The sequence below is a fragment of the Littorina saxatilis genome, linkage group LG7 (assembly GCF_037325665.1).
Source record: "Littorina saxatilis isolate snail1 linkage group LG7, US_GU_Lsax_2.0, whole genome shotgun sequence".
NCBI classification, from domain to species: domain Eukaryota; kingdom Metazoa; phylum Mollusca; class Gastropoda; order Littorinimorpha; family Littorinidae; genus Littorina; species Littorina saxatilis.
The window spans coordinates 57,039,355-57,051,854 of NC_090251.1; the positions used below are offsets into that span (position 1 = coordinate 57,039,355).

General features: G+C 44.5%; 1 protein-coding gene across 3 annotated transcripts in view; it reads right to left on the bottom strand.

Moving 5' to 3' along the window:
• The window catches only part of LOC138971870 (uncharacterized), a 32,055-nt gene that overhangs the window by 13,748 nt on the left and 5,807 nt on the right, over nt 1–12,500 (bottom strand). The window contains exon 1 of one of the 3 annotated variants that reach the window (XM_070344706.1): nt 10,391–10,547. The exons of 1 other annotated variant lie outside the window; for it this stretch is intronic. In XM_070344706.1, coding sequence (XP_070200807.1) covers nt 10,391–10,505 — 115 coding nt within the window. In that variant the 5' untranslated portion in view covers nt 10,506–10,547. Of the gene's footprint in view, nt 1–10,390; nt 10,548–12,500 lie in introns of those variants that run through there. One more of the 3 variants, XM_070344708.1, reaches the window with a different exon arrangement.

A 12,500-nucleotide genomic window follows, 5' to 3' on the forward strand; every position in this document is an offset into this window, starting at 1 on the left:
ACCCCCCCCCCCCCCCCCCCTCGAGCTTAACTGCTCTGCCCCTGTAGTTGGAGTGCCTTGGAGAATGATGAGCATATATATATATAAGCTTGCGGCGATCATCCTTTTTTAGAGGATGAAAGTCGCTTGTTCATTCCAATGCTTGTTATTCTCTCAGGTGCCAGGAGAAAGGTTCCGTATAACTCTCGCTTACTCCATTACACATGTCGTATGCAAATAGAGCGCTTACTTCCCTTTGGTGATTTGATCTCTAAACAACGCTCTGCCTCATTTCGTTTAAGATCATAATGAACGTTTAGGTGTCACTCGAGTTTGAAACACGTACACGCATCGATACTAGACGTGTTTGGAAGTGTTTAGCGATCATAATGCACTTTTAAGTTTTAGACGGGTTGAGGACACATACACCGATACTAGACATGCTTTGGGTTGTTTAGCAGTCACAATGCACTTTTAAGGTTGAGACGAGTTTGGGACACACGCACCTATTCTATGCAGGTGTTGTAGTGTTTGGCAGTCACAAGTCACTTTTAAGTTTAAGACGGGTTGGGGTCACATGCACCGAAAGTATAGACGTGCTTTGGGATGTTTAGAAGATTTAGAAGGTAGCGGGACACACGCACCGATACTAGAGATGCTTCGGAATGTTTAGCGATCATAATGAACGGGTTCGGGACACACGCACCTAAACGTGACCAGAAAAATTAAAGTGTTGAGCGATCATAATACAGTGTTAACTTTCAGACAGGTCACAGACGCACGCACATACCTGACATATTTAAACACAAGTGTTGAGCGATCATAATACAGTGTTAACTTTCAGACAGGTCACAGACGCACGCACATACCTGACATATTTAAACACAAGTGTTGAGCGATCATATTACAGTGTTAACTTTCAGACAGGTCACAGACGCACGCACATACCTGACATATTTAAACACAAGTGTTGAGGTGGAACAACACACAATAAAATGTCAGTTTAAAGGCACAGTACGCCTCCCGTAAACCATCACAGATAATGTCAGGCTTTTACACACAGTACAAATACATTCTTTGAAAATTGCTCGCTCTTTACGGAGGGCACCTAGAATGTTCTCAAGCGGTGAGTGTTTAAATGAAAGGGTGTTTGTACTGTGTGTAAAAGCCTGACAGTATCTGTGATCGTTTACGGGAGGCTTACTATGCCTTTAAAGAGACATCGCATACAGTCGTTCTTTATGTTGTGGCGTTACTGCTGTTGTTTTGCTTTTCGATTCTAGTGATCTTACTTTACATAAGAAAACGTTAAATCTTTGCAGAAATTCGATATCGAGCAGACAAAACAACAACAACAACAACAACAACAACAACAACAACAACAACACACCAACAACATCAACAGCGACAGCGTCGACAAGAACAAAGGTGGCGGTAATGGCGATGGCGATGACAGCAGCAGGAAAAGCAACAACAGCAGCAGCAAATAAAACTCTGCCGAAATAATCCGCTAAAAGAATGATGGACGTTGTCCCTTTAAGGCAATTCAAGCCGCCATTTCAGAACACTATACTGTGCATTGACAGCATTCAGACCGTGAAGTCCCCAAGGACAGACACGTGGTGTTTGTCAGGGTTTGATTACAGCTGACAAAAGACAAGAATTATCTGCTCTTTCTGCACTTGTACATATTGCACTTTTTACACATCATTTTTGTATAACCTTTTTGAGGGACATGAAAGGAATTAAGGACATTGATAAAACAGACTGTCTGCACGACATGGGTTTAAACACCGGAACGGTTGTGTAAGTGGCGCGCGTTTCAATTTCTAGAAGAAACGATGTTACACATTATGTCTATATCTATATATACGACTAGTGTCTGTCTGTCTGTCTGTTTGTCTGTCTGTCTGTCTGTTCGCGATGCACGGCCAAAGTTCTCGGTGGATCTTTTTCAAATTTGGACACCGTATTCAGCTACACCCCGGACACAACCTCATCGATGAGATATTTCAACACGTGCTCTCAGCGCGCAGCGCTGTGCGCGATGAACCGATTTTTTTTTTCGGGATCCACTACCAGTAAATCTTCCTTATCTTCTCCAGTGTTTTCAGCCGCGATTATCTCCCTTCCTTCGTGTGGCGTCAATCCATATTCCCGTTACTACGTTACTATTTTTAGAAGGTCACTGCACGTTACTATTTTTAGAAGGTCTCCAGTGTTTTGCGCGTTTATCTCCTTTCCTTCGTGCGCCGGCAAAGCCAGCGTGTCCCAGGCGCAGCCTGGTATTCGGCTCTACTTCTTCCCGGCGAAGCCGGTACCCGGCGAAGCGGGTAATCATCTAGTTTAACATATGTCTGTTCCTCCATTCATACACAGACCCACACACGTTCACCACTACCCTTGTCTCTCTATTCATACACAGACCCACACACGTTCACCACTACCCTTGTCTCTCTATTCATACACAGACCCACACACGTTCACCACTACCCTTGTCTCTCTACCACACACGTTCACCACTACCCTTGTCTCTCTACCACACACGTTCACCACTACCCTTGTCTCTCTACCACACACGTTCACCACTACCCTTGTCTCTCTACCACACACGTTCACCACTACCCTTGTCTCTCTACCACACACGTTCACCACTACCCTTGTCTCTCTATTCATACACAGACCCACACACGTTCACCACTACCCTTGTCTCTCTATTCATACACAGACCCACACACGTTCACCACTACCCTTGTCTCTCTATTCATACACAGACCCACACACGTTCACCACTACCCTTGTCTCTCTACCACACACGTTCACCACTACCCTTGTCTCTCTACCACACACGTTCACCACTACCCTTGTCTCTCTACCACACACGTTCACCACTACCCTTGTCTCTCTACCACACACGTTCACCACTACCCTTGTCTCTCTACCACACACGTTCACCACTACCCTTGTCTCTCTACCACACACGTTCACCACTACCCTTGTCTCTCTACCACACACGTTCACCACTACCCTTGTCTCTCTACCACACACGTTCACCACTACCCTTGTCTCTCTACCACACACGTTCACCACTACCCTTGTCTCTCTACCACACACGTTCACCACTACCCTTGTCTCTCTACCACACACGTTCACCACTACCCTTGTCTCTCTACCACACACGTTCACCACTACCCTTGTCTCTCTACCACACACGTTCACCACTACCCTTGTCTCTCTACCACACACGTTCACCACTACCCTTGTCTCTCTACCACACACGTTCACCACTACCCTTGTCTCTACCACACACGTTCACCACTACCCTTGTCTCTCTACCACACACGTTCACCACTACCCTTGTCTCTCTACCACACACGTTCACCACTACCCTTGTCTCTCTACCACACACGTTCACCACTACCCTTGTCTCTACCACACACGTTCACCACTACCCTTGTCTCTCTACCACACACGTTCACCACTACCCTTGTCTCTCTACCACACACGTTCACCACTACCCTTGTCTCTCTACCACACACGTTCACCACTACCCTTGTCTCTCTACCACACACGTTCACCACTACCCTTGTCTCTACCACACACGTTCACCACTACCCTTGTCTCTCTACCACACACGTTCACCACTACCCTTGTCTCTCTACCACACACGTTCACCACTACCCTTGTCTCTCTATTCATACACAGACCCACACACGTTCACCACTACCCTTGTCTCTCTACCACACACGTTCACCACTACCCTTGTCTCTCTACCACACACGTTGACCACTACCCTTGTCTCTCTACCACACACGTTCACCACTACCCTTGTCTCTCTACCACACACGTTCACCACTACCCTTGTCTCTCTACCACACACGTTCACCACTACCCTTGTCTCTCTACCACACACGTTCACCACTACCCTTGTCTCTCTACCACACACGTTCACCACTACCCTTGTCTCTCTACCACACACGTTCACCACTACCCTTGTCTCTCTACCACACACGTTCACCACTACCCTTGTCTCTCTACCACACACGTTCACCACTACCCTTGTCTCTCTACCACACACGTTCACCACTACCCTTGTCTCTCTACCACACACGTTCACCACTACCCTTGTCTCTCTACCACACACGTTCACCACTACCCTTGTCTCTCTACCACACACGTTCACCACTACCCTTGTCTCTCTACCACACACGTTCACCACTACCCTTGTCTCTCTACCACACACGTTCACCACTACCCTTGTCTCTCTACCACACACGTTCACCACTACCCTTGTCTCTCTACCACACACGTTCACCACTACCCTTGTCTCTCTACCACACACGTTCACCACTACCCTTGTCTCTCTACCACACACGTTCACCACTACCCTTGTCTCTCTACCACACACGTTCACCACTACCCTTGTCTCTCTACCACACACGTTCACCACTACCCTTGTCTCTCTACCACACACGTTCACCACTACCCTTGTCTCTCTACCACACACGTTCACCACTACCCTTGTCTCTCTACCACACACGTTCACCACTACCCTTGTCTCTCTACCACACACGTTCACCACTACCCTTGTCTCTCTACCACACACGTTCACCACTACCCTTGTCTCTCTACCACACACGTTCACCACTACCCTTGTCTCTCTACCACACACGTTCACCACTACCCTTGTCTCTCTACCACACACGTTCACCACTACCCTTGTCTCTCTACCACACACGTTCACCACTACCCTTGTCTCTCTACCACACACGTTCACCACTACCCTTGTCTCTCTACCACACACGTTCACCACTACCCTTGTCTCTCTACCACACACGTTCACCACTACCCTTGTCTCTCTACCACACACGTTCACCACTACCCTTGTCTCTCTACCACACACGTTCACCACTACCCTTGTCTCTCTACCACACACGTTCACCACTACCCTTGTCTCTCTACCACACACGTTGACCACTACCCTTGTCTCTCTACCACACACGTTGACCACTACCCTTGTCTCTCTACCACACACGTTCACCACTACCCTTGTCTCTCTACCACACACGTTCACCACTACCCTTGTCTCTCTACCACACACGTTCACCACTACCCTTGTCTCTCTACCACACACGTTCACCACTACCCTTGTCTCTCTACCACACACGTTCACCACTACCCTTGTCTCTCTACCACACACGTTCACCACTACCCTTGTCTCTCTACCACACACGTTGACCACTACCCTTGTCTCTACCACACACGTTGACCACTACCCTTGTCTCTACCACACACGTTCACCACTACCCTTGTCTCTCTACCACACACGTTCACCACTACCCTTGTCTCTCTACCACACACGTTCACCACTACCCTTGTCTCTCTACCACACACGTTCACCACTACCCTTGTCTCTCTACCACACACGTTCACCACTACCCTTGTCTCTCTACCACACACGTTCACCACTACCCTTGTCTCTCTACCACACACGTTCACCACTACCCTTGTCTCTCTACCACACACGTTCACCACTACCCTTGTCTCTCTACCACACACGTTCACCACTACCCTTGTCTCTCTACCACACACGTTCACCACTACCCTTGTCTCTCTACCACACACGTTCACCACTACCCTTGTCTCTCTACCACACACGTTCACCACTACCCTTGTCTCTCTACCACACACGTTCACCACTACCCTTGTCTCTCTACCACACACGTTCACCACTACCCTTGTCTCTCTACCACACACGTTGACCACTACCCTTGTCTCTACCACACACGTTGACCACTACCCTTGTCTCTACCACACACGTTCACCACTACCCTTGTCTCTACCACACACGTTCACCACTACCCTTGTCTCTACCACACACGTTCACCACTACCCTTGTCCCTCTATTCATACACAGACCCACACACGTTCACCACTACCCTTGTCTCTCTACCACACACGTTGACCACTACCCTTGTCTCTCTACCACACACGTTCACCACTACCCTTGTCTCTACCACACACGTTCACCACTACCCTTGTCTCTCTACCACACACGTTCACCACTACCCTTGTCTCTCTACCACCGCCACATATCTGTCCAGGCTTTCATGTAGAAAGAGCATCCTTCCACTTGGACACATACCAACAATCACAGTCCTGGCTCCATCCTGCGAATAACTGACATTATTTTGCTGAATTGATTTAGAATATTGACTCGGGTGTAACTTTGGAGAGGATTTCAACCAATCTTACAAAACCAATTCAAATAAACATCTTACAAAACCAATTCAACACAAGATAAATATACACACAAAAGATAAACTTGGGACCACAGAACAAGCTATGCTTATATAATGATTGTGTTGTTATGTATTTACATCTACGCAGACAACATCTTGTTCGGGTACTGTCAAGGTCAAAATGAAGCTAATACCCTTAAAATAAATCCGATGAGAAAAAAGAATGTATCTCATAATCTAAAGCAAAGCGCGCGTTTAAGAACATGAGATGTTTTGCCTGTATTGAAACCATTCAGACCGTGACGTCCCCGTACGCTGACACGCGGCGCTGATATGGAACGACATGCTGTCTTTGTTTGACGGTGTAAGCCACCCCTGTTTTGTAACTATAAGGCTCTGAAAAGGAATTTTGGTTTAGGGTAGCCCGACTGAACCCTTTTCTTCTGCCGACATCAGTACTTTTTCACCACCGTGTGCGATCCATACTATGACAACAAATCATCCTCACAGTCAGTACTTAAACAAATCAAACTGCAAATTGGTAGCTCAATGCAAAAGAGAGAGTGGGGGGATAGTAAGAGAGAGAGAGAGAGAGAGAGAGAGAGAGAGAGAGAGAGAGAGAGAGAGAGAGAGAGAGAGAGAGAGAGAGAGAGAGAGAAACCCACAACAAGACAGACAGACAGAGAGACAGACTTTGGACAGAGAGTGATCCACAGAGAGGGGGGGGGGGAGGAGGGGGGGAGAGATATAGCAAGAAAACAGAGAGAGAGCGCGAGAGAGAGAGAAAGAGAGAGAGTGAGAGAAAGAGAGAGAGGCAGAGAGAGAGAGAGGGAGACAAACAGACAGAAAAATAGACAGACAGAGAGGAGGAAATAAGAAAAGTAAGGATCTTTTTACATTTAGTCAAGTTTTGACTAAATGTTTTAACATAGAGGGGGAATCGAGACGAGGGTCGTGGTGTATGTGTGTGTGTGTGTGTGTATGTGTGTGTGTGTGTGTGTGTGTGTGTGTGTGTGTGTGTCTGTCTGTCTGTCTGTCTGTCTGTCTGTGCGTGTGTGTGTGTAGAGCGATTCAGACTAAACTACTGGACCGATCTTTATTAAATTTGACATGAGAGTTCCTGGGAATGATATCCCCGGACGTTTTTTTCATTTTTCGATAAATACTTTTGATGACGTCATATCCGGCTTTTTGTAAAAGTTGAGGCGGCACTGTCACACCCTCATTAACTTTTTCAATCAAATTGATTGAAATTTTTGTAAAGCAATCTTCGACGAAGGCCGGACTTCGGTATTGCATTTCAGCTTGGTGGCTTAAAAATGATTAATGACTTTGGTCATTAAACATTTGAAAATTGTAATAATTTTTTTTTATATAAAACGATCCAAATTTACGAGGCACCATGGTGCCACGCCTGTGATAATAGTTTTACTGTGATATATAGTTTTACTGTGATACATTTCCTGACTTTGTTTTGTGAAATTGGTTTAATATAAATTTGTGTAATGTTAAACTTGTGGGGTCCTGATTTGGCCTTTATGGTCCGCTGGACCCAAAAAGCAACAACTATCAATCAAACATCTTGAAACATGTGTCTGTAACGTTTCATGGAGTTCTGCACAGTATTCATTCTGAAATAGCTCTCTGTACACACACACAAACACACACACACACACACACACACATACACACACACACACACATACACACACACACACACAAACACACACACAAACACACACACACACATACACAAACACACACACACACAAACACACATACACACACACAAACACACACACACACACACACAAACACACACACACACACACACAGACACACACACACACTCACACACATACACATTCACACACAAACACACACACATACACACATACACACATACACACACACACACACACACACACACACACACACACACACACACACACGTACACCACAACCCTCATCTCCATTCCCGGTCTGTGTGAAAACATGTCGTCCAAACTTGACTACCTGTACCACAAAGAGCGATAGACATGTTGGTGAATCAGTCAGCAGGCGCACTTCACAGGGTGCGTCCGTCAAACCGGAGGTGGGTTTTTTCCCAGGTTATGCAAACTGGTTGTGTTACATCTTTGCGAAATCGCACACCGCCGTCGTGCTTCGATAGAATATATTGCATAGCAAGACTCTCTTGACTTCATGTAACATCTTGACTACAGGCGCGTGACACCGAATTTGGAAGAGGGAAAGAAAGGAACATTAATTTGGAGTCTTTTTAAACTGCATCTCTGTATAATAATACGTTAGTGGTCTCAGTAGACAGTAGCACGATAGTTCAGCCGCTTTTAAGTTTTGTTCAAAACTCGTCCTAAGCTTTAACTTGAGTCGGCATTAAAAATACACCCGTTGTCCCCCGTTCTGTCAAGATCGTTCTGTAATTTCAATAAAAGAGTTTGCTCTAAGGGGAGAGGGGTATGATTTCTGTTTGTCAGAAATAGAACTTTTCCAGGCGGATTGAGACGGTTTGTCTTATTCAAACCAGCCTTATTTGTTAACAATTAAAAAGATACAAGATACAACCAAGTCATTGCAAGTTATGTCCATGTGCCAGCGATCCCGACAAAGACCCTTGAATGAATGCACACCCTACAGGTACTCACGTGGTGTCGAACCACACCTGAGCTGTACACTGTTTTCAAAATGTTCGCATTCAAGGACAATAAACATTGCGCAAATTGAGCTCACAAATAGACGTTTTCCGGATATAACTCTGTCAGGAGTGGTGGCGGTCTGGATGAGTCGGAGCCCATAAAACTGTAGACAGGTTTTCCACAACATCCGGAGCACACGACACACCTTAGACTTTTGTTCGGATTTTTTTCTCCGTCGTTTTATAAATGTTGTACACTACAAACAAGAGACGACATCTCAAAAATAAAAACATGATTCGTGCTGGTTATGTTACTGGCTAGATGGTAAATCTACGTTGGCGATCTGCTGGCCGATGTGAATGCGTGATATAATTATTGTGTAAAACAAATTCCATCTCACACGGCATAAATAAATCCCTGCGCCTTAAATATGTGCGCGATATAAATTGCATAAAAAAAATTAAAAAAATCCCTGCGCTTAGAACTGTCCCCACGGAATACGCGCGATATAAGCCTCATATTGATTGATTGAATATACCCGACTAAAGCGTATGTCGAGATTCAAAACGAAAATGAAACTGAACGCATTGCATTATTTTCACCAAGACAATACAGTTTCGTCAATCCCCGCGGCAAGGAAATCGCTGACACTTTGCGCGTCGAAACCACAGTGACATTGACAAGCCAGTATGGCGCAACAGTTATTGCGCTTTGTAGGAAAGCGCCCTTTTTCTGTATTCTGTTTAACTTTCTGAGCTTGTTTGTAATCCAAACATAACACATGTACATACACATGTTTTTGGAATCAGGAAATGATAAAGAATAAGATGTAATCATTTTTGGATCGATTACAAAAATGCTTATCAAAGTACCTAATCACACATTTGTGTTAACTGTGATCACACTTTTAGATTTTTAGATTTTTAGATTCAGAATTTGATGAAGATTGCGATGCGAAAATTCGATTTTGATGACAACTTTAATGAGCAAACTCATTAATTAATGTGTAAGCCTCCGAGCTGCAATGCAATCCCATAGTCCGGAATTTGTCGAAGATAGGTTGGCTAAAATGTCAATCAATTTGATCAAAAATGAGGGTGTGACAGTGCGGTCTCAACTTTCACAAAAAACGGATATGACGTCATCAAAGTCATTTATCAAAAGATATGAAAAAAAATGTCTGGTGACATCGCGTTCAGGAACTCAAAGCAAAGTTTTATGATCAGTTCAGTAGTTTTCTCTGAATCGCTCTACACACACACACACACACACACACACACACACACACACACACACACACACACACACACACCACCACCACCGCCCTCGTCTCGATTCCCCATTCATGTTAACACATTTAGTCAAAACTTGACTGAATGTAAAAAGCAGCTGATCAAAACCAGTATTTTAAAATGAATTGCCAAATTACTGACTTTTACCAGCGATAACAGACAGCTTTACAGATGAGTATTTAATGATATCCACACACATTGACAAAACTCAAATCTTTACCTGTAATGAACAAGCAGCCGACCAGCAGGCAAGTGAGAGCAAGGCACCTGAACGCGTCCATCTCGTGTGGTCTGGAAGGTTGGAATGATGTGCCTGGTCTGCGCGACCAGCTCATCGTCACTCCCGGACGTGTAACGTCTCTTGAAGTTAGTGTCGTGACTTGTTTGGTTCAGTTTGTTTTGTGCGCCATTTCTTAGTAGTAGTAGTAGTAGTAGTAGTAGTAGTAGTAGTAGTAGTAGTAGTAGTAGTAGTAGTAGTGTGTGTGTGTGTGTGTGTGTTTTTGTGCGTGAGTGTGTGTGTGTGCGTGTGTGTGTTTGTGTGCGTTTGTGTGTGTGTGTGTACGTATGCACGTGTGCACGTGTGTTTGCGTGTGTGTGTGTTTGTGTGTGCGTGTGTGTGTGTGTTCTTGCGTGCGTGCGTGCGTGCGTGCGTGCGTGAGAGAGAGAGAGAGAGTGAGAGAGAGAGAGAGAGAGAGAGAGAGAGAGAGAGAGAGAGAGAGAGAGAGAGAGAGAGAGAGAGAGAGAGAGAGAGAGAGAGAGAGGACGTTATTGGATGCTGTCACTTGTGTGTGTTTCTCAGGTCACTGTAAAGCGCACACAGAAGAAAATAACGACGTTGTTCGCACTAAATAAGCACTCATTAGTACTATTGCTAATGTAAGTGCTAGCTTGCTGTTGAAAGTTTTTTCTCAAAAGTTTTCCTTTCAATGCTGCGACTTCTGGTTTATCCAATTTGTTTTATATTTTATGAAACTATGAGAAATAGAGGAAGACGGTGTTTGCAAATAGGCTTCGATGGTTATGCACAAGTTAAACTTCCACTTTGATAGCAAATATGTAAATGACCAGAAATTACTAAACTCTCTCCCCCGAAATCGGCGTATGGCTGCCTAAATGGCGGGGTAAAAACGGTCATACACGTAAAATTCCACTCGTGCAAAAAACATGAGTGAACGTGGGAGTCTAAGCCCATGAACAAAGAAGAAGAAGAAGAAGAGACTAAACTCTCTTTTGCATTTCTGATGGTTTTGATTTCATCCGTTGTGCCACGTAGAGCAGACTATATGATTCAAGTATTGCGTCTTACCCTGCACCTGTCGTTTGGCTCCACGTTGCGATTGGTTTACCCGTTTCGTCTCTTCTTACGTTATGCACCCACCCTTCCTGTACGTTGCGATTGGTTTACCCGTTTCGTCTCTTCTTACGTTATGCACCCACCCTTCCTGTACGTTTCGATTGGTTTACCCGTTTCGTCTCTTCTTACGTTATGCACCCACCCTTCCTGTACGTTGCGATTGGTTTACCCGTTTCGTCTCTTCTTACGTTATGCACCCACCCTTCCTGTACGTTGCGATTGGTTTACCCGTTTCGTCTCTTCTTACGTTATGCACCCACCCTTCCTGTACGTTGCGATTGGTTTACCCGTTTCGTCTCTTCTTACGTTATGCACCCACCCTTCCTGTACGTTGCGATTGGTTTACCCGTTTCGTCTCTTCTTACGTTATGCACCCACCCTTCCTGCATTTGTGAGTTGTTTATGTAATCTAGTGTTCATTCTTTTAGTCTGTGAATCTTTAGTCATTATATTCGTTCTAGTGTTAGTTTTCTTAGGAGTGTTAGCAGCAGTCCTGAGTTTAATGATACTGATAGAATAGTTGTCTCCCTTGAGATAGAATAGAGAAATTGTTGTTATTTGTTTAGTGTCAATAAATGTTGTAAAGGTTAACGTTTTGGTTGTAAGTTTTTGTAGTTTAGTTTAATCTTAAAATACTTTCATCTCTTTCTGTTCATTCATTTTCACTCTTTGACTTTGTCTCAAATACACACTCAACAAGTATACATACACACTAATTCATATACACACTCAACAAGCATACATACACACTAATTCATATACACACAGATTGAGCAGACACGCACATAAATACTCAACAATAATATATTTTCAATAGTGGTGGTGAAGTCCAACCGCTATATTATTTTCATTTTTGTACAGAGAATTTATTCAAGATGATCTTGAACTGGGTGAAGGTTACAGTGTCAAATCTAAACTTTTAAAAGTGATTTAACTTCGTAGATTTGCCGTTCTATGTAGCCTACACTTTTGTTTT